General features: G+C 40.3%; 1 protein-coding gene across 1 annotated transcript; it reads right to left on the bottom strand.

Annotated features, from left to right (window-relative positions):
• Positions 1-4,960: 4,960 nt before the first annotated feature.
• Positions 4,961-17,084, bottom strand: LOC130121454 (myosin heavy chain, fast skeletal muscle-like). Its single transcript, XM_056290242.1, has 39 exons — positions 16,878-17,084; positions 16,646-16,789; positions 16,399-16,555; positions 16,278-16,305; positions 16,071-16,182; positions 15,883-15,975; positions 15,727-15,790; positions 14,524-14,622; positions 14,324-14,427; positions 14,045-14,183; positions 13,643-13,761; positions 13,374-13,523; positions 13,093-13,263; positions 12,684-12,984; positions 12,374-12,444; positions 12,041-12,128; positions 11,818-11,935; positions 11,602-11,725; positions 11,368-11,504; positions 11,018-11,273; positions 10,661-10,903; positions 10,361-10,537; positions 10,129-10,274; positions 9,919-10,009; positions 9,432-9,821; positions 9,202-9,328; positions 8,235-8,353; positions 7,940-8,136; positions 7,654-7,837; positions 7,402-7,567; positions 7,153-7,277; positions 6,682-6,990; positions 6,387-6,590; positions 5,998-6,123; positions 5,734-5,904; positions 5,524-5,628; positions 5,331-5,426; positions 5,094-5,225; positions 4,961-4,981 (listed from the first exon to the last, which is right to left on the bottom strand). Exons 1-39 carry the CDS (start codon positions 17,082-17,084, stop codon positions 4,961-4,963), a joined length of 5,811 nt encoding a protein of 1,936 aa, XP_056146217.1.
• Between the last annotated feature and the right edge of the window lie 5,626 nt (positions 17,085-22,710).

Here is a 22,710-nt window from a genome sequence, read left to right as displayed (position 1 = left end):
ATAGTAAGAAATGGCATGGAACTGAAAGTCTCGCTTTACGCGGATGATCTCCTTTTATACGTTTCTGGCTTGCCCACCTCTGTCCCTGCTATACTCGCCACTCTTCAGTTGTTTAGCCTGATATCAGGATACAAATTGAATTTGAGCAAAAGTGAAATATTTCCTATTGACCATTATCCCTTGAATACTCTACCCTTTAAGATTGCCCAACACAGTTTCACATATTTGGGAGTTAAAGTCACGCAAAAAATGGAGGATCTTTATAAAGCAAATTTTGCCCCTTTGCTGACCCGAATTAAAGGGGATTTGGATAGCTGGTTCGTTCTTAATCTTTCTTTGGTTGCACGAGTCAATACGGTCAAAATGAATATTCTCCCTCGCTTTTCCTATCTATTTCAATGTATACCTCTTTTCCCCCCTCAGGCTTTTGTCCACAAAGTGGACAACATGATCCTGGAGTTTGTCGGGGGCCGTTGGTCGGGGGCTGGCGTGTCTGCTTGTCCGTGCGCGTTACGGTATTGTCTAGTAGGGACACCACTGTTTTGCTGACTGATGTTTTGTTTTGGGGTTTTTTTTTCTTTCCTTCTTTTTCTCCCTCCTCTCTCTTTTGGCTGCGTTTTTGTTTTTTTCTTAATTTTTTGTTTTTTTGTTTTTTCCTTTTTTATTGTTATTTTCAGTTTATTTTCTGAGGCAGTAATGCTGTTTTTGTGTATAACATTTTTGATTGTCACTTTTTTACAGTATTTTGATAATAGAGAAGTTTATCGTATATGTACATACATATTTATACCTGTTTTGGATAAAAACATTTTGTAATGCACTGGTGGCGCACTTGTATTTTCATGTAAAACTTAATAAACAAAGTTAAAAAAAAATTGACCCGCTCCTTACCCAAAAGGTTTCTGATATGTCCGGTTCGTAAGGGTTAAGTTGAGTACTTCACAACCTGTACTGCATAGCGGGTCGGTTTTCTGTCTCAATGAATTTACCAACCACTGTTCTGCCGACGAGTTTGTAGCGTATATATTATGACTAATTGATGACTTAATTGATTATGACTAATGACTATGGCAAACTGTTCTCTTCTCTCACGTCTTTTCTCTGTCTCTGAATGATGTCTTCTCTCTCTTGTTCTGTGTGTGTGAATGGTGTCATGTGAGTCTCCCTTGTGTGCACGTGCAGTCGGTTCTCCCTCCTAGGCCTATGTGGTGATGGTGGTCGCCACTTGGACGCTGCCTGACATTCCCCTCATCACATTTTTTTTTATATATCTTATAACCCCATATAATTGTTTTACATGATGATGCTTGGTATTCCCCTCATCACATTTTCTTTTTCTATATCTTATAAATATATATATATTTATATATTTATGTTTTTTTAACATGGTGATGCTGGTCACGTGGCTTGGGTCCTGGACTGTTCCGCTGGCGTTTGGACACTGCTTGGCATTCTGCGCATCATATTCTTCATAAATTTTATAAGTCCATTATAATTCTGTTTATCCTCTTTCAGTGTTGTATTCTGTAAATTGTGTAAACAACATCCATTGCATGTTGTCCGTCTTGGGAGAGATCCCTCCTGTTGCTCTCCCTGAGGTTTCTTTCTATTTTTTCTCCGTTAAAGGGTTGTTTTTTTTAGGGAATTGTTCCTTATCCGATGAGAGAGTCTAAGGACAGGATGTTGTGTTGCTGTTAAGCCCGCTGAGGCAGATTTGTGATATTGGGCCATACAAATAAACCTGACTTGACTCTCTTATCCGCCGATCGAGATTAATTCCATCCCTTTAGCTAGTAAAGGAGCTGGGGCCTGAGAGTAGGAACATTGTAGACCGGCCTGATAGAGACGGCCATGGAGTAGAAACACTATGTGCACCCATCTCATTAGGACGGCCTTGGAGCAGGAACGTCATGCACATAAACCTGATTAGGACACACACTACACCTGCAAGACATACAGGACGATCTACAAGAAGCGTCCACCTCTTCGGGTGGACTCGAAGGTTCACCGATCCTCCCCGAAGCCGACACTGTTAGCAGAAGTCAGGGTGAAAGTGCTGGTAACCTCTCCCCTAGGTCATAGATGAACTAGCCGGACGATCACAATTCCCGGCCAGAAGTAGACGTAGACGGAGAACCGAGGGGCGGACGACTAGACAGACCAACGTATTGACAGATATAACTACGAATGACAGTCAGGCAGACAAGGGGAACAAGGTTTATAATGGGGATAATGACTATGATGGTATGCCTTTGTTTAGGGTTGTGGGCCCTGGATCAGTCCCTTCTAAGAGCCAAAAGAGATGAAGTGAAAAGGGGGGAAGAGTTCAGGTACAGTCAGGGCTTTAGACATGTTGCTGGCTGAAAAGGGGCGTATGCTCAATGTTCGGAGATCAGTGTTGCACCTTTATCCCCAATAACACGGCCCCCGACGGTTCAGTGACCAGGGCCCTAGAGGGCTTACGTACCCTTTCAAAAACTATGCACGATCATTCAGGTATTAGCAATCCTTTTGAAAAATGGATGACTCACTTCTTTGGAAAATGGAAGGGACTGATCATGTCATTATTTGTATCCCTAGCCGTTTTTATGGGAATTTTGGTTACCTGTGGCTGTTGTTTCATACCATGCTTTAGATCTCTCATTAACCGACTAATAGTTACAGCAATTGAACTTCGAGAGGGGGATTTTCCACCTCCCATGATGCCCCTTCTGGTACCGACACCTGTGGAAAGGGACCTAGATGAAGATATTAAACGTAGTTGGTGATCTCCGTTAGGAGATCAAAAGGGGGAAATGTAATACTTAAAATATTATTGGAACCATAAACCGTATATATCAAACGATGGTGGGGTAACTAAATGTCATTATGTGAATTATATTACTTGCTACATGTAGATAGGAATGCTTGTGTAGCCAAGGCCAGCGAGAGGAGATAAGAAGTCTGGAACAGAGAGACCCTCGAGGTAGACACGACATGTCAACACAGGATGAACTCTCCCTACCCAAAAGGGGGATAGCTAACAGAGAGGGGGGTTATGCAGACAGAGGGGATAGTGTAGAGAAGTAAAACAAGTCGGTAAGAATGCTCAAGGCCGTCTGTGACGCATGAACAAGGGAGGTTTAGCATATAAAGAATCTCACACACAAAGAAAGACAGACACATAGGGGAGGATTGGCTGTTTGTGTCTCCAGATATCTGTCAAAATAATAAACTGCGGAATTATCTCCAGAAACGTTTCACCTGTCTTTTCTTCACATTAACGGACTCGGATGAGGGGATAGCAAACGATACCCCGACACTAGGTAGCTGCAAGCAAAAGTAAGCATGGTTACTGTGCGAATTATTAGCTGCAACTAGCGGGATTAACCTCATAATTAGCAGTTAACACTTAGCACTCCGGTGAGGCACTTATCAAACCCAGTTTAAAACCACTTCCTCATGGCTAAACGGAATCTCGATTTCGGCTTTCCCCTCCCTCTCCCTCTCCGTGCGTATCTCTCTCTCTCTCTCTCTCTCTCTCTCTCTCTCTCTCTCTCTCTCTCTCTCTCTCTCTCTCTCTCTCTCTCTCTCTCTCTCTCTCTCGCTCTCTGTCTGTCTGTCTGTCTGTCTGTCTTCCATACCGCCCCCCACTGGCTGAAACCTTAACAACCAAGTATTACAGGTAATTAGAAAACCCGTCTCAAAACTTCTTTAAACATCAACGTAACCCCCGTTGGAAAACAAAACAAACTGCATATTATTGCTGCATAGTGCAAACACAAACAAATGGTTTTAAACCAAAGTATTACACTTGGAAGCCTGTTTATACTAGTTATGGCACTATGTACTGAAATCCTTATTAACGTTACTTGACAACCAACTATATTTAGCTAGCTAGGGATACACTTGATTGCACAATGGAATGTGGCGTTGGTTATCGAACGGGTTCACCTATGCTATCAGGACTCTGCTATATGGCACGATTCTAAAACCCATTAACCTGACACGTGTACTTGCTCTACATTCTAATTTAATGATAACGTTGATTACCTGCCACGTGAATAAACTGGATTGCTTGCTTAACACTGCATATAAACCTATAAAACACAAACTTTACATAAATATATCCTACAGCTCTCTGCATGCACACTCACAGTTAATACAAGACTTAATGCTAGTTACAAATTTAAGACAATGATCTACTATTGTTCTGTTCACAACAGTTACAAAACAGTTGCGTTTCACTTTTGTGACACCAAGTGTCCTTGTAAACAAAGCAACTTGTGACAAAGTGCTTGACAGAAACCAAGATATGAAATAAAATGATGAATAAGCACAAGTTAATAATGAATAAACGGATGAATTAGCAATAAGCAGTTAAACACTAAACCTAAAGAAATAATGTGCTGGAATAACCTGTACTGTAAACCGTGTTCTCTCTGCAACAATGCCACCAACTCCTTCATATTTGTTTGCTACGTGAGTAAAGACATTTGAGTTCTAAATGCAATCAGACAGCAATAAACAGGAAGATATAGACAACTAAGGTAATGTTTATTTGCCATATTGTTCTTTATCCACCTGTGGATCATATGTTATAGAAAACCCTAAAATAGGGTAATTCAAATATAGACTAGAACCGTTAGTCTATATTTAAGTGGAGCTTAAAACCTAATTCAAATATTATTATGAAAGATGTGTATGATATCAAAGGCTATTATTTTCTCACTTTTACATATATTGTTTTTTGCTGGGGTTAGACATACAGTGGATGGCCATTTAATTTGATTGCCATTTATATCAGAAGAAAGTCTAATTTCAACTCACTAGGGACTTTAATACAGCAGATACAATAAAACTGCTTGGTTAATTAAATGAAACAAGAGAATTATTTGCAGCTACATTGATTTACTACAGAGGATTCATACTTTATGAATTCTGGGTAAGAAAATGTATATAATAGAGAAATTCAGCACATCTATTCAGCAGCTTCTTTTCCCTGTAAAGAATAAAAATATAGAATATATTAAGTCATTTAGTCTTAACATAAAAGAAATTAACATGTTATGTCATGCAGACTGATTATCAATTATGTTCTTACACACATTTACCTTGCCAGAGTCCCGGCTCTTAGCTCTCAGTTTGTTGACTTGAGACTCAGCGATGTCAGCACGTTCCTCAGCCTCTTCCAGTTCATGCTGAATCTTCCTGCACTTGGACAGGTAAGAGTTGGCCTGTTCTTCCTGTAGATCCATCATATATGACATCGATTACATGGATGTCACTTAAAGTGATTTAAATTAAAACATGGCGAGGACTATTTCATTTTACTGAAAATTAAAACTTACCGCTTCCTCAGCCTGCCTCTTGTAGGCTTTCACCTTCAGCTGAAGTTTGTCTACTAGATCCTGCAGCCTAGTGACATTCTTTCTGTCCTCTTCAGTCTAAAGTAAATAGGGAATGTTACATTTGAGCAAGAGTTTATTTGATTTTGGCAATGCAGTTAATTGATAGGTTGAATCTCAGATGAAGATAAGATACCTGATAAGTAAGTTCCTTCACCCTCCTCTCATATTTGCGAACACCTTTAACAGCATCTCCTCCACGTCTCTGTTCAGCCTCGACTTCTGTTTCCAGCTCATGCACCTATAGAGAACAATTAGACATTAAAAATACAGTTTATGCTCTCATATTTGTTCATCAGTTCAACTACGTACGTTTTACCATGTCGTGTTTCTTGCTTTTTCTTACCCTAGATTCCAGTTTCTGGAGTTGCTTCTTGCCACCCTTCATGGCCAGGTTCTCAGCCTCATCTAGACGATGCTGCAGGTCCTTAACAGTGACCTCCAGGTTCTTCTTCATCCTCTCTAGGTGAGCGCTTGTATCCTGCTCTTTCTTCAGCTCCTCAGCCATCATAGCAGCCTAAAAAGTAATCATTTACAGTTTTATAAGTGATGTGTGCTCCTCCAGACTTGTGGACTAACAAAGGCTCTGACAAAAAGAATGTAAACTTACATCAGTGACGGCCTTCTTGGCCTTCTCTTCTGCATTTCTGGCTTCCTGAACAGTGTCATCCACTTCACTTTGGACCTGAACGAGGTCAGTCTCAAGCTTCTTTTTTGTGTTAAGAAGGCTTGTATTCTGAAAGAATTTCATTTTACAGATGACTGTAAACTCACACACATTGTCAATAAGACACAGATAATGAAATGGAAAAAGTATCAACCAAAATCAGTATTGAAATAGTTTTATTTTTTCCACAGAACATTGAATCGGTTCATCTGAATGCAACTTTTATTGAGAGAGAAACGTTTCATCACTCATCTGAGTGACCACTTCAGTTTCCAGTGGTGATTTTTATTACTTGGAATATTTAGCATGCATAAAGACAGTTTGTTGCTCACCTGAGTGTGCAACAGTCCAACACGTTCACTAGCATCTACCAGCTCTTGTTCAGCCACTTTGCGGCCTCTCTCTGTCTGTTCCACAGCAGCCCTCAGCTCCTCAATTTCAGCCATCATGAGACCATTTCTACGATCCACCATGGCAGCCTGCTCCTTCAGATCCTCCTGTGCTCTGAGAGCATCATCAAGGTGCAACTGGGCATCCTTGTGTGAACATTTTGATGTGGAAATTGTTAAAAATATATCAGATTGGGTAATATACAGTGGTAGTTTGTACAGTTGTTATGTTATGTACCTTAAGTTGTCCCTGAACATTCCTCAGCTGCTTCTGGGCCTCAGCAGCCTGGCGGTTAGCATGGCTTAGCTGAATCTCCATCTCATTCAGGTCTCCCTCCATCTTCTTCTTAATTCTCAGGGCATCATTCCTGCTCCTGACCTCAGAGTCCAGAGTGCTCTGCATGGAGTCAACCACCCTCTGGCTGTTCCTCTTGATTTGCTCCATCTCCTCATCCTTCTCTGCCAGTTTCCTGTCAACCTCACCCTTAATTTGGTTGAGTTCCAGCTGGACACGTAGAATCTTGGACTCTTCATGTTCCAGGGTTCCCTAAAATCAGAATTGTTAACTTTCGGATACAATGTAAAATAACAATATAATAATATAAAATAATTTAATGTAATTTATGAACAAAAAATTTAAAAGTGTTCCATTTGCCTCCTTGTTTTATGGACAGTGTGTTGACCTCTTTTCAGTTAATGAATATTTTACCTCAGCCTCCTCAAGAGCTGTCTGGATCTCAGCTTTTTCTGTCTCTGCCTGCTTCTTGGATTTCTCCAGCTCATGGATGCTCTTTCCAGTCTCACCAATCTGCTCAGTCAGATCTGAGATCTCCTCTGCAGTGTGTTAAATGTGTTTAGTATTTTTAAGCATTGAAATGTAGGTTATGTCATTCATCCAGGCTAATATACACTAATGTTATATCAAATATAATTGATGTTTATAATAGTGAATACTCACGTTGCAGGTTCTTGTTCTCACGCTTCATGGTCTCCAGCTGGTCCAGAGCCTCCTCATAGGAGTTCTTCATCTTGAACAGCTCAGTGCTGAGAGAACGAGCCTCTTTCTGAGCTCCTTCAAGCTCTGCCTGACCCTCCTCATATTTCTGCTTCCATTCTGCCAAGATCTGTTTGATGATTGTGGGAAAATTGGTAAGGTAAAAGGTTCTCATTTCAGTGGCGATAGCAAGTATAGGGATACACATGATCACACCTTATCAAAGTTTCTCTGCTTTTTGTCAAGGTTTGCAGCAAGACTATTTGCTCTCTCCACATCGATCATGAGGTCCTCAACTTCACCCTGGAGTCTCTGTTTTGTCTTCTCCAGAGAGGCACACTTGGAATTCACAGCCTCGATCTGCTCCTCAGCCTCCTGGAGACGCTGGGCAAGCTTTTTCCTGTTAAACAATTGTCAAAATAATCATGTAAATAACGAAAAAAGTCAAATGAAAAAAAAAAAAGAAATACAGATGAATAAGAGAAAATAATAATTGACTCACTTAGACTCCTCCAGCTCCTCAGTGCGCTGGATAGCATCAGTTTCATACTTGGTTCTCCACTGGGCCACTTCACTGTTGGCCTTAGACATTCCACGCTGCAGCTCAGCCTTAGCCTCCTGCTCCTCTTCAAACTGCTCCCTCAGAAGATCACAGTCATGGCGAGCAGCTTGCACGCCATGGGCAAGAGCATTCTTGGCCTAGATAAGGTTTTTGGGGTTTTTTTTAGTAAACAATTTAATGAACATAAAATTCTCTTTGAAATTCATATGAAATCTAAAGTGTAATCATTACTCACCTTAACCTCCTCCTCGACATGTCTCTTAAGCTCTTCAATCTGCTGTGTGAAGGCCTGTTTTCCTCTGGTGAGCTGGGAGACCAGAGCCTCTTTCTCTTCAAGCTGATGAGTAAACTCACCTGGTTGGAAATTAAATTCATCTTTTTAAAATTTATACATTTTGAAAATTTCATTCGGTATAGCCCAGAATAATTTCTTAAAGCAATACCATCCTTAAAATTACGTACAAAAATAATGCCTGTAGTTGGCTCTTTTTATGAACGTGTCTGTGAATGTTCTCATTCATCCAGGTCATGGTTATCCAAAGGAGTTGAATCAAGTGCAACTGGTATATATCCGTGAAGACGTTTCGCCTCTCATCCAAGAGGTGAGATGAGACTCCATCAGCCAGTCAGACTAGCTTCGTCTAGTCAGAAAGGCAAAAACTGAGGAAGCCTCTTGGATGAGAGGCAAAACGTCTTCACGGATATATACCAAGTCCAGTTGGACTTGATTCTTTTTATGAACACAAAAACACGTTTTGTTTTTTTCTCCCCAATGGAATTTGTCCAACTACCCCACTCTGCCAAGCCATCCCGGTTGCTGCTCCACCCCCTCTGCCGATCCAGGGAGGGCTGCATGCCCCCTACATGCCTCCTGTGGGAGTCGCCAGCCGCTTCTTTTCGCCTGACAGTGAGGAGTTTTGCCAGGGGGACGTAGCACGTGGGAGGATCATGCTATTCCACCCAGTTCCCCCTCCTCTCTGAACAGGCACCCTGACTGACCAAAGGCGGCACTAGTGCAGCGACAAGGACAAATACCCAAGGCTTCTCAGCTGCAGACGAGGCCAATTGTGTCTGTAGGGATGCCGGACAAGCTGGAGGTAACACAGGGCTTCGAACCGGCGATCCCCATGTTGGTAGGCAACAGAATAGACAGCCACGCTACCCGGACGCCCACAAAAATACATTTTGATGGCAATACGTACCATTCTCTGACATCAGCCTTGCCCGCTGACCGCTTATATCATTTATGTGGCGAACATTCTCATCATTCTTAGCTTTGAGTTCACTGAGCTGGTCTTCAAGGGTGCGGCACATCTTTTCAAGATTTCCCTTTTAATTAAAATTGGAATAGTTAAGGAAAGGTATTCCAGTACATCAGATTTTTTTCAACAATTTGTATTTACAGAATTTGCACGTAGGAAGAGCATTATACCTTGGCCTTTGCAACAGCCTCCATGTTGCTGGAGAGGTCATCGATCTCCATCTTGTATTCACTCTTCTCCTTTTCAAGCTTCTGCTTAACACGCTGCAGGTTGTCAATCTGCTCTCCCAGCTCTGCAACACTGTCAGCCTGCTTCTTGCGGAGTGCAGCAGCAGTTGCTTCATGTTGCAAAGTGGACTCCTCAAGGTCACGACGCAGCTTCTGGAACTCAGCTTCACGCTTCTTGTTCATCTCAATCTGAGCAGCAGTGGCTCCTCCAGCCTCCTCAAGTCTCTCACTGATCTCTTCAAGTTCCCTGGAGAGGTCAGCTCTCTGCTTCTCAACCTTGGCACGAGCAGCACGCTCAGCCTCAATTTCTTCCTCCAGTTCTTCAATACGAGCCTTTAAAATTAATATCATATTAAAATATAAACTTTTACAGATAACACAGTGTATGCCCCAAAAAGAAAAATAAGGGTTATTAAAAACTACAAAAAACCTGGAGCTCCTTGATCTTCTTCTGTAGTTGAGCACCCAAAGATTGTTCATCCTCAATCTTACTCAGAAGCTGGCTTGTCTCGAAGTCCTTCCTAATAAATAAATTGTACAGTTAGTTCTTTTAAGAGTTTAATCCTAAAATGTATAGTTTGAATGAATGTATTATTATAAAATCTTAGCCAGAATTGACAATTGCTATTGAAACAATTACTTCTTCAGTTTCTCTTCAGACTGCTGTTTGTCATTCTCAAGGTCCATGATGGATTCCTGAGCCAGTTTCAGGTCACCCTCAAGTTTCCTCTTGGCTCTCTCAAGGTCCATGCGGAGCTTCTTCTCTTGCTCCAGAGAACCTTCAAGCTGCAAATTAACATTAATTACATTTCAAGAGCAGAAATATCTCTTTTAAAAATCTTAGTGGCTTATTAAACTTCCAAAAGCCTCACATCATCCACTTGCTGCTCAAGCTTGGTTTTGGATTTGGTCAACGTATTGACTTTATCTTCTTCTGCCTGCAGATCATCAAGAGTCTGTTGATGTGCCTCTTGAAGGGCTTTCTTCTCCTTTGTCAGCTTAGCAATGCTTTCATCCTGAGAGGCCATCTCCTCAGTAAGGTTCTTCACCTACATATGCAAATCCAATGAAATAATATGAATTCAACGGATCAAGACATAATAAATAGCAGATTATTATATTCTTCCTCATATCAGTTGATATATTAGCAAAATGAATGGACAGTCATAAACCTTGTTCTCGGTGGCATGTTTCTCCTTCTCCACTTTGGCCAAGGTAAGCTCCAGGTCATCAATATCTTTCTTAAGCTCAGAGCATTCATCCTCCAACTTCCTCTTCTTGGCAGTCAGCTCAGCATTGATTTCCTCCTCATCCTCCAGTCTCTCAGTTGTTTCTTTGAGTTTAGCCTCCAGTTGGATCTTGCTCTTGATAAGTCCTTCACATCTCTCCTCAGCATCTGACAGATTCTCTGATTCCTAGTTAGGCATAAAAAAGCAACAACCTTAAAAACAAAAATGAAAAACATGGAGGCTATTATCATCAACTTTGTTTAAGCTCAGAAATAAATCTGTGTATTGAAGTCTACTAACAGATGCCACTTGCAGCTGCAGGTCATTTTTCTCTTGCACAAGAGAAACCATCTTCTCTTCCAGTTCCTTCTTCTTGGCCAGAGCAGTAGCCAGATCTGATGTCATTTTCTCATAGTTCTCCTTCATATTGGCAAGCTCCTTCTCAGTTTCAGCACTCTTCAAAAGAGGCTTGATCTTGTAGTATACCTTCATCCATGGCCAGTGTTTGACATTCATGAAAGAGCGGACGTTGTACTGGATGGTGAAAATGGCATCCCTAAGGGATGAATAAATTACTGTTATGAACAAAACCATTCTGAGACCGCATATTTCATGAATTTGTATTTTTGAATTCATTTCTTGGAACATACCTCCGCTCCATCATTTTAACAAATTCCTTTCTCATTTGGAAACCACGGCAGAGGGCCTGAGTCATGGTGACCAGTTTAGCAAGCTTCTCATCTCGCATCTCCTCAAGAGTACCCAGCAGACCAGCTTTGAAGAACACCTGAGAAGGGTAAAACAAATATCATATTCAGCAGTTTTTCAGCTATGAAATGGAATTCAATTTCATTGCTTCATCATGATATGAAAGTAATGTTTACCTTAGTGTGTCCAAACTTGTACTGCTCATGATCAACATCAATTGACCCAAGAAGCTTCTCAGAAGCCTTCTTGTTGTCAATGAACTGGCCCTCAGGGATAACACTGGCATTCAGCACTTTGTACCTTTTGCAAGACAGTTTATGACAATGTGTTGGTAATGCTTTTTACTTTTTGTGCTTAATAAACCTCCTTACCACTGAAATGTCAGTGATTACCTCTGCTTGAAGTCACCATAGAGGATTCTGCTGGGGAAACCTTTTCTGCAAATTCTGATACCCTCCAGTACACCGTTACACCTCAGCTGGTGGATAACCAAGAAGTTCTCCATCAGACCTGTAAAAAATACAAAAGCATAATTCCATCTTTCTCTTAATTTTTATTAAAATGGTAAGCTACATTACCCTACAGTGACAAAAGCATTTGTCACAGTTAAGATACCTGGAGTTTTTGACTCGTTTGGGATCAGGCAGCGCACAAAGTGAGGATGAGTGCTCCTCAAATTAGTCATCAGCTTTCCCAAGTTTTCCTGCATACAGTAAATAAAGACATGGCGTTTAATATCTATCTATCTATCTATCTATCTATCTATCTATCTATCTATCTATCTATCTATCTATCTATCTATCTATCTATCTATCTATCTATCTATCTATCTATCTATCTATCTATCTATCTATCTATCTATCTATCTATCTATCTATCTATCTATCTATCTAGGAGTGTGTTTGTGTATGCAAATTATTAACTATAACAACAGTTTTTAAATCTTACCCTGAACTGTGAAGACACAGTCTGCATAGAACCACCCTTCTTCTTGCCTCCCTTCTTGCCACCTCCAGCCTCTGTTATGAAATATCACAAGCTTTTCTGATGACTGTTGTTTAATTTCATTTATGATAAAAACATTTTCAGGTCATCCGAAAGAAGAAATTAATACACACATTTAATAATGCAATAAATTACTCACACAATATATTACTGTAAGGAGTCTTTGAATTGAAAAAAAGGAAAAACCTCTGTTAAAAAAGTAAAACATCTGTTTAAAACTATAAAATTGCAATGCCATTTGCTGATATGGTACCTTCAACAACAGGGGGATACAAAACAGGCAGCAATTTAACTCCAGACTTCTGATACAGCTGCACAACCGAGTCGTTCAGAGGATCCTTATTCTTGTCCAGCCACCCACTGACATTATAGTCCACAGTTCCAGCATAGTGCACCAGAGAGAAGTGGGCCTCAGCCTTGCCCTTGGCAGGTTTTGGCTTCTCAAAAGCTTTGGTTTTTCCAAGATGCTGGTCATACAGTTTGTTTTTGAAGGTTGTGTCTGAAGCCTTGGGGAACATGCACTCCTCTTCAAGGATGGAGAAGATACCCATGGGCTACAGTGTATGAAAGGATAAAATTAGATAATGTTTGGCACTATGCATAGCAAGATTAATTATATTATTGAAATATCCATTGCCTGAAATAAAAGGATGATTGTTTACCTTCTCAATAAGCTCAATACAGGCAGCCAAGTCCATGCCAAAGTCAATAAACTCCCAGATGATACCCTCCTTCTTGTACTCTTCTTGCTCCAGAACAAACATATGGTGATTGAAGAACTGCTGCAGCTTCTCATTGGTGAAGTTGATGCACAGTTGCTCCATGCTGTTGAACTGGAACCGAGAAATGGTTAGTTGTCATAAGTTAATAGTTAAAGAGTAAAGATTGATATCATGAAACTAAAATACTTTTTTAAGGTGAAAGATGAGTAATTCAAACTTACATCAAAGATCTCAAAACCAGCAATGTCCAGGACACCAATGAAGAACTGCCTTGGCTGCTTGGTGTCCAGCATCTGGTTGATACGGATGACCATCCACAAGAACATCCTCTCATAGATAGACTTAGCCAGGGCACTCACTGAGTTATGAACCTATAGAAACCCGTGATATGATTAATCATATTTGGAATCTTTAAAAATGAGAGAAGATAATTGTAGAAATCAGTTCAACAAAAGATTGGCATAGGCACATATAAAGGCACAGAGCTCACCTGAGGCACAGTCTGTCCTTTTGTGACATATTCATTTCCCACCTTTACCCTGGGGTAGCACAGAGCCTTCAGCATATCAGCAGAATTGAGGCCCAGCAGATAAGCAACCTTGTCAGCATCTAAAATATGACACAAAATACATTTAAATGATTAAGGTTCATTAATATGACTGTTGATCTCTGTGCGGAAATAAGTCCTCTCCATCCTAAATACGTGGGAGCAGTGCGAAGCCACAGTGCATTAACCGGATTAAGACATTCTTTTATGGCAGGACTATTAACATAACAATAATTGTTGTGACATTAATTGTTAAATTTGTCATCAAGGAAAATAAATCCTTCAATACTAATGAAATGTCATCATTTTGAACTTATCCGCATCCAGAATAAATGTAATACTCACCCTCATTGCCATCTGGCTCAGCCTGCTCCTCACGCTGCTTCTGCTTGAACTTCATGTTACCATGGTGAAGCACAGCACCTGTCAGCTTGTAGATGTACATCTTCTCCTCATTGCTGAAGCCCAGGATATCAATGGCTGTCTGCATTTACAACAGGTTGTGACATTAAATAAAAAAATAAAAAAATTGGACATCATATTTCACAGGATACCTACAGTTAAATACTCAAAAGAAAATAGATAAAAAAATGCTGTTTGGGTGTTAAAGTGAAGATAACTAACATCAGTAGCAACCAACTCTTCTTTGTCATCAATGCTAGCCACAGAGATCTGACCCTGGCTGCACATGGGGAAATCATATGGGTTGCTGGTGATGAGCGTCATTTCTATAAATTTGGAAAGATTGAAGGGATTAAGTGGAATGTTAAAGCAATTAACTTCTTGGTTTGTAGTCATTTTCTACTTGCTGTTATTCAGCTCACCAATCAGCTCAGGTTTGTGGTTGGTCATCATCTGGTAGAAGATGTGGTAGCCTCTCTCATCTGGAAGCTGGAATGTCACTCTGGACTTCTCCAGCAGATCTGTAAGTGTTATTCATGTTTAAAACTGTAGCAAATCAATATTGTAATACTTTATACAACAGTGGATTGTCATCAAGCAATCTGATTGGCTGAGATCTATGTGTTATTTATGATAACATCACAGGTACTGTATCACTTAACCTCTATTCTGCTTATAATGGCTGATTTCACCAACAGCTGATTTCAGCAATTGTCATCAAGTGATTGTGTCAACAATGGATATGTATCAAATTATCAATTTTGGTTTAATGTGATAATAATCCTACAGCACACCTTCTGTAACTTCACAATGGACATCAGTGTAGTGATTAAGATTTACCAAGACAATTATTTCATGAAAATGCAGCAACCTAGCTTGCAGTTTTTACTAATGTTGTCATTAAATTCATGTTCATAGTTATTTATTATAATAATCACAGCAAACTGAATCAGTTCATCTGGACACAATGTTTGACAGACAAATGTTTGATCAGTTATCTAAGTGACCTCTTCAGTCCCAACTGACTGCAGGTATCCCCACCCTTATAAGATTGAAGGGATTAATCTAAATTTTAAAGAAATTAATAACTTGCTTTGTAGTTTTCAGTTGAGACTGAAGAGGTCACTTAGGTAAGTCATGAAACATTTCTCAGTCAATAAATGTTGTGTCCAGATGAACTGATTCAGCTTTCTATGATTTTCTTACCTGAATTATTGAACATGCATAAAAGTCATTCTAATAATGTATGTAATGTGTTAAATTGTAAGTAGTGATATTATTATCTAGTGATATTTTTTCCACAGTATTGCTTGAACCATGTTGCATTGCAATAAGCCACTTGTGGTGGAACTACTTTTTTAAGTGGAAGAAATTGCTCTTATTTAAAAAAACATTTCAAATAATATTTCTGAGTTCATTTTCTTTACTTTGTTGAACGGTTGTGAAAATGAAATAGAACACTTGATGTTGTGTGTTATAGCAATAACATCATGGCTGTGATAATCATGCAGTACCATCCTTCGGTCTGTGCCTGCAAACAAATCACAGCCCGCGATGTTATTCACAATCACAAACTCCGTCTTATACTCTATTGTTTAAATTTAGCACATATGATTGATACTTACAAGTCTCAATATCAGCACTAGCCAGTTTACCAGAAGTGCCAAAATGGATTCTGATGAATTTACCCTGTCAGGAAAAGTATAATTTTTGACATCCCACTACAGAAGCATTATACAATCCAGAACATTTAATATACATTTATGGTTATCCACACTTACAAAGCGAGAGGAGTTGTCATTCCTCACAGTCTTGGCATTACCGTAGGCCTCCAGCAAGGGATTGGCTGCAATAATCTGATCTTCCAGTGAACCCTACAAGTGGAGTTTTAGATATAATATTGATATCGGGACATATTTAACTCCAGGAATGTTTCTTATTTGTTTGAAAACTACTTGAGCAAATATACCTGCATCTTCCCAGAAGTTTGCTCCTTCTTCTTGTCTCCACCCACAGAGATTGTGGCAAAGTACTGAATGACACGCTTAGTGTTCACAGTCTTTCCAGCACCAGATTCTCCACTGGGTAAAGATTTATGAATACACAGATTAATAGAATTTACTCAATGTCTTTGATCATGTTGGTATTATAGAGGGTAAACAAATGTGAAACATACGTGATCAAGATAGACTGATTCTCCCTGTCTGTTAAAGGAAAAGGAAAGAAATGTGTTTTACGTTTATGTAACAGAAATTCCTTGCAATGTCAATTAATATATTTTTATGACTAGGACGTACCAGTAAGCATGAACTGATAGGCATTGTCAGAGACAGAGAAGATATGGGGTGGAGCCTCCATACGCTTTTTGCCTCTGTAGGCAGCAACAACCTCAGAATCGTACACTGGGAGCCACTTGTAGGGGTTCACGGTGGCACAGAAGAGCCCAGAGTAGGTCTAAGAGAGATGAGAGACAGATGAACATTTACCATATGCTGTCCATGGGTCCTAGATGAATATTGTTCTTTAGCCAGTATGCTTTCTCACGTAAATCATCCATGCAGCATAACGCTCTTTGAGGTTATACAGCACAGAGGCTTCATTGAGATGGGTCATCATGGCCATGTCCTCAATTTTGTCGAACTTGGGAGGGTTCATTGGGGTCACATCATCCTCCTTAACTGTTTTCTCCTAAAGCACGGAAAGAGAGTTTATTTGTCTTGAAAAAAGTTCTGCAAGTATTATTCTAACTAATTAATTCAAATGAACTTTCACCTACCTCCTGGGTGTCAAGCACTTTAACAGTGACTTTGCCACCGTCTTTCTTCAGGATTGTACATTTGAGGTACAGCTCCTTAACATCAGCCACATATGCAGCACTCTTGGCATCAAAAGGTTTGCTTTGAGCCTCAAGCCTCTCTTTCTCAGGCTTACGGAGATAAATGGCAGCCTTGCCATAAACGGCCATCTCCGCGTCCGTACTCATGGTGGTAGTTTTCTGTACACAGACCATTAAAATGAATTACTTGCCTGTTACACAAATGTGTTTTTGCTTTGTATTCTAAACACGGCACAGGGATTCAGCGAATTGTGATATTTGTGTAACTCACCTTTTTCTTCTACCCAATCACTGAGAAATGTTTCCCGACTGTCGACCCTAAATGTGAACAATCATTTGTGATAATTTAGATTTTAATTAATATTAAGTGTCCATACTACATAAAATATATACAATGCCACAATTATGTATTAGTCTATATATTTCACAATTATTTAATTCGATTTGTTCTTTCTAAATGATCAAATATCAAAGCATTAACTTAAAATGTTTTACTATTTTGACCTTTTTTAAACTCTGTCATTGGATTTATTTTATTAATGACTTCTTAACCCATGCAATCAAACACCTCACATCAGACTTTGATTATATCACTTTAAGAACAGTCTGAATCAAAGTTCTTCTCTAATGCAACTGAAGCCATCAGCCTGACTTACCACAGGTTGGAAGAGTCTGAAATCCCCTGCAGCCTCTTCATCTCATGATGAGCCCCCTTATATTGAAGTCAATCTGCCAGGCAAGCAGAAACTAAATATGGCCATGTCTTTAAAAGGCTGTTGTGTATTTGATTGTCTTTAAACTTTTCACTGGTACACTCCATGAAGAGTTGAAAATTTTACCTTTCACATCTATCCAGTGTGTGCTACAGTGAGCCATTACTAAACAATCATATATTTTATGCACTTTATTATATTATTTTTAGCCACACTAAGTAATGACAATGCTAACATATTTTTAAGATTTTATACACAATGACATTAATGCAAATATTGAGATTTGATAGTAAAATATTAAACATATTTTTAAAGTTTCCAATAATACTTTTAAATCAGATAATTTAATCTGACATGTCTAGCAAATCAAAATGTATAAATAGATCAGCTCAATGTTATATAGTTGTGCCTGCCACATGACAACCATAATTGGCAGCCAATGTTTGGCACGCTTAATGCTTATAAACCTTTATGACTTCAGTCAGGGCACCATATCCATTCAGGGACATGCTTATAGTTGGTGTTGTGTTTCATAAATTTATAGAAAGTTTGGATTGCATTTGTGTAACTACATGTTTCATATTCATCAGCCTGATTTATTCTGTAATGAAAATAATTAATATTCTATCTTTCTTAATGGGAGGATCTCCTGGGATCCCCCAGGAGGAGCTGGAGGGCGTTGCTGGGGAGATGGTTGTTTGGAGTGTCCTACTTAGCTTGCTGCCACCACGACCTGACCCCGAAGAAGTGGCTGATTGATGAGATCAGATCTTTATTAATTAGGAAGAGATAGCTTTACTTGATTCCGCTATGAGAATTATCATTCCACGAACAAAATAAATTAAGAGTTAACATAATATAATTCAAGATGCTGTTGATATCACAGAGGAGCATTTGATATTAATGTAAGACATTTTTAAAAGTGAAGCAACACAGTGGTATTGCCTTATTTGAGGCGCTTATTTGCCTTATGTTTCTGCTCGCTTACCAAAACATTTTTCGTTTGTTTCAGCTATATTTTCCAGAGACCAATACATTTGCAAGTTTAGTCCATTTAAACATAAATGGCTTAAAACTTTTCCTCTGCTCCCACAGTCCAAAGACACAAATGTCAGCTGTTTGGAGCCCCTAAATTGTGTAATAGGTTTGAATAGTGTGTGTGTGTGTGTGTGTGTGTGTGTGTGTGTGTGTGTGTGTGTGTGTGTGTGTGTGTGTGTGTGTGTGTGTGTGTGTGTGTGTGTGTGTGTGTGTGTGTGTGTGTGTGTGTGTGTGTTTTTTTCTGAGAAGCTGTCCAGGATGTCTCCCTGTCTTCCAACCAATGCCTGCTGGGATGGGCTTCAGACCCCCCATTCAGACACCCTCAAACCCTTGAGTTGGATAAATGATATAAAAATTGGATTAATGGATGACTACATTTACAATTTTGTTCAAGAGTTTCTGTTCTTTTAGGCTCCTTGATGGCTTGTTGTGAAGGAATGGTGCCATTTGAGTTCATCTTGCCACGTTGTGACTTGTTGCCAACTGTCTTTGTGGCACGTTCTACAATGCTGTCACTGCCAACTGACTTTGTGGCATCCTGTTCTTAGACCCTCACAGGAACAACTCCCTAAAAATAAAACCCTTTAACAGGGAGAAAAAAAAAAACGAAGAGATCTCTGGGAGAGCAACAGCGGTGGGATCTCTCTCCTAAGATCGACAGATGTACAATGGATGTTGTGTATACAGAATAAAACACAATTTACAGAATATTGTGTGTGTATGAGGGGCTGTGAGGGCTATTATTCAGAATTAACTTGTTCATACTGGAAAAAAAACTATACTGTAAACCACACACACACAAGTGAAATGCTTTTACATACACAACTGAAACACTCTCCCATAAACAACTTAAACATTATACTTTCATACACAATTGAAAATCTCGCATGGAAACTACTGAAATGCTTACACACATACTAGTAAAATATGCTCATATACAAAGTTAAAATGCGCTCATATAGAACCTTTTACATAAACTACTGAAAAGCTTTCAGTTACTTTAGGGAAAAATATAATATTTTGTATTAAAGAATTTTAGTATTGTGTGTGAGAGGATTTCAGTTAAACTGGAAGGTGCTTGAGAAGAGCACAAATCATAATACAGGCCACTGAGTGGTGTTGGTTTGGTGGTTCGCTAAGCTGATGTCTGTTCAACAGCCTACAAGCAATCTTACCAAAGCTGCAGCTTTACTTAACACTATATTCGCCTCACCGGAGACCGTCAGAGCCCCGTCAACATGACAACAACAGGGCAGCAACCGACGGTTGTTGCAACTCCAAGTGTGGACATGCTGGACAGTCACCTAGCATTGCTATTCCCATCCCGCCACCGCAGCTGGCCAGCTGCTGCTGCCCCAATCGGGAGGGAATATGCACCACATTATAAAGTGCAGAAGTGCTTCAGCACATGGACATCAGGCACGAGGATAAAAATGTAATTATTAATAGTCTTGAGTTACAAATTAACATTATCTATCATACTGCCACCCAACATCATCACGTTTCCGTTGATAATGACATTAATAATAGAATGCTTCTGTTCATTTCACTGTAAACTTCCTTTATATTAGCGTAGACTAGACAGAGAGGAGTTGTTACCAGAAAGTACTCCGTCTTTTCTTATTTACCCTCGTTCGCTGAGAGAGAGAGAGAGAGAGAGAGAGAGAGAGAGAGAGAGAGAGAGAGAGAGAGAGAGAGAGAGAGAGAGAGAGAGAGAGAGAGAGAGAGAGAGAGAGAGAGAGAGAGAGAGAGAGAGAGAGAGAGAGAGAGAGCACTGGGAAAATAGGTCTAAAGTTACTGCCCTTCACATGGTGTTCTTTTCATATCCAAACGAAACTGTGATATCCTGAGATACTTACCTGCAGTACCACCCCCACGCCACAGGCGAGCATAGGACCCTAAGTAATGAGCTATACACTTACCTGTTATCAGTTCTCTTCTTTCTCTCCTGTGAAGAGCACACAAGAGATGTCACGTTAATGGTAGCTTCAACATGCACACTAATAAGTTAATAATAAACAGTAATGCTGCATCCCAAAAATGTGTAATCATTCTAACCAAAGACAAGTTACAACATATTGGTGACGAGGATACTGGATGGACGAAAAAGGTGTCTGATTGATGATGGATGGCGAGTCGGAGTTAAAGTTCAAGACTGCGGTAGGATTGTATCATGCTAAGCTGCTAACTAGCTAGCTAATGGGCTAATACTGGATCGGGTAGGCCTGCCCAGCCTCAGGCCGCCCTGCGACCTGTTCGCACACGTTTACGCCCTGGCCACCTAGAGGACTTTGAGTTAACCTTTCATGTTTGAAATCCTGCCGGGGGGGGGGGGGGGAATGTTATGTCTGCACACATCGACAGTGCTGCATTTGATTTGGTGCTGTTCTATTGTGCTGGGATCGATTGGTGATGCCTGCGGGCTCTGGGTTGTTTGATCGGGTCTGCCTGTGATGCTGTGTCAGTCTAAATAAAGAATGCAACGTAGCGGTTGTGTCGAGCAACAGCGCTGTGTTCTGACGTGATTTCTAAATACAATACCGTGCACTTGGAAATTGATACGGGCTGCAGCATGAGCATAATGAACGAGAGCAAGTTTGAGGAGACGTGGGAAGCAAAACAACGCCCACAAATAAAACAAACCAAACTCAGACTGAAGTCATTCACTGTGGAGAAAATTAGTATTCATGTGTTTCAGTGACGTGGTTTTTGTTGCTATGACCGCCATCTTGAGGACCGCGGTTCCCGGGAAGTTTGAAGACTATCCAGCATCGCTCACTTAACCACGGAGGAGAAGCAGCGTTATCTGCAAAAAATCGAGTTTTTAGAATTGGATCCTTATCTTCTACCCAAAGACCAATTAACCCCACTTCAGTCTGCTATAGTTCTTCCTAATTTTACGTTTCACGACGTTTACGTGTACCTCGTCCACAATCCCTCGCCATACTAAGGTGAAGCCCTGAAAGCCTTCAAGAGCACTGAAGCCTACCGCTACTTCACTGCAGGATGGGTAAAGGACGTCAAAATGAATCGTGTAAAAACTAAAGGACTGTTCTTCTTTATAGGAAGGGTAAGTGACAGTCTGTTGATAAATGTCATATTAGCACCAGTGCACAGGACACATTTTTGAAGCTAGCTAGCCTTGCAACAAGACTGTCTTGTTACAAGGCTATGAAGCTAACGCGGTCGCTAGCTAGCTAACGTTAGCTAACTAACGTCAGCTACTTCCCCAAAACAAAGTGCTCACTGCATAGCCTGGAGTGTTCTTTGGGAATCCAGTGGTCCCTTTTGATCGCTGCGATCCATTTATTTCGACGATCATGGTTTTTAGGGATTCTGTAAAATTGTAATCCATTTGTTTGTGACTTTTTGTGGTCACAACCCACAGCACAACAGATCGAAGGCATCTTGGCATCCGTTGGTCCTCAAGATGGCGGTGTGACGCACCACTCAAATGACGTGAAACCCATGAATAGTTGGTGTGGCAGAAGTTGAAGTGAACTATGCACGGCAGGTGAAGACATTACCTCTGGTGGTGGTGAAAGATGCAGGACCTAGTTTACTTGGAAGAGGGTGGCTAGAGGCTATAAAGCTGAAGTCGGATGAAATTAAACACATGAGAACAGAGGCACTGACATTACAGGAGGTGCTCATTAAAAATGAGGACATTTTCAAAAAAGAATTAGGCATGCTGAAAGGCATGAAAGCAACGATTCGCGTGTTAAAGCCTGCCCCAAATTCTATCGTCCACACTTTGTCCCATACGCCATGAGGGCCAAGGTGGAAGAAGAGCTAGACAGACTGTTGAAGGTGGGCATAATATCACCAGTCAAGGGCACTGAGTGGTGAAGTAATACTTGGGGTAGTATTGGTCGAGGATCAATGACCACACCAGGTTATAGAACTCAGGTTTAATCGTGGCTCAGTAGGCAGACGTAATAACCATACATGGTAGTGGTGTAACCATAATAACAGTCCGGGTAGTACATAACACCTAGTGTAGTTCCAGTGGATATACATGG

Source organism: Lampris incognitus, chromosome 12 (genome assembly GCF_029633865.1).
Source record: "Lampris incognitus isolate fLamInc1 chromosome 12, fLamInc1.hap2, whole genome shotgun sequence".
NCBI classification, from domain to species: domain Eukaryota; kingdom Metazoa; phylum Chordata; class Actinopteri; order Lampriformes; family Lampridae; genus Lampris; species Lampris incognitus.
This window is presented reverse-complemented; position numbering and strand designations above follow the sequence as displayed.

Bases quoted from the DNA above. Each gene is read 5' to 3' on its own strand.
- LOC130121454 (XM_056290242.1), bottom strand. From the start codon at position 17,084: ATGAGTACGGACGCGGAGATGGCCGTTTATGGCAAGGCTGCCATTTAT. The intron at 13,264-13,373 runs GTAAGTTTGAAT...TCTCGGTTCCAG, and splicing joins CTGGTTTTGAGATCTTTGAT to TTCAACAGCATGGAGCAACT. The intron at 10,538-10,660 runs GTTTATGACTGT...TTGCATATGTAG, and splicing joins AACATGCCACCGAGAACAAG to GTGAAGAACCTTACTGAGGA.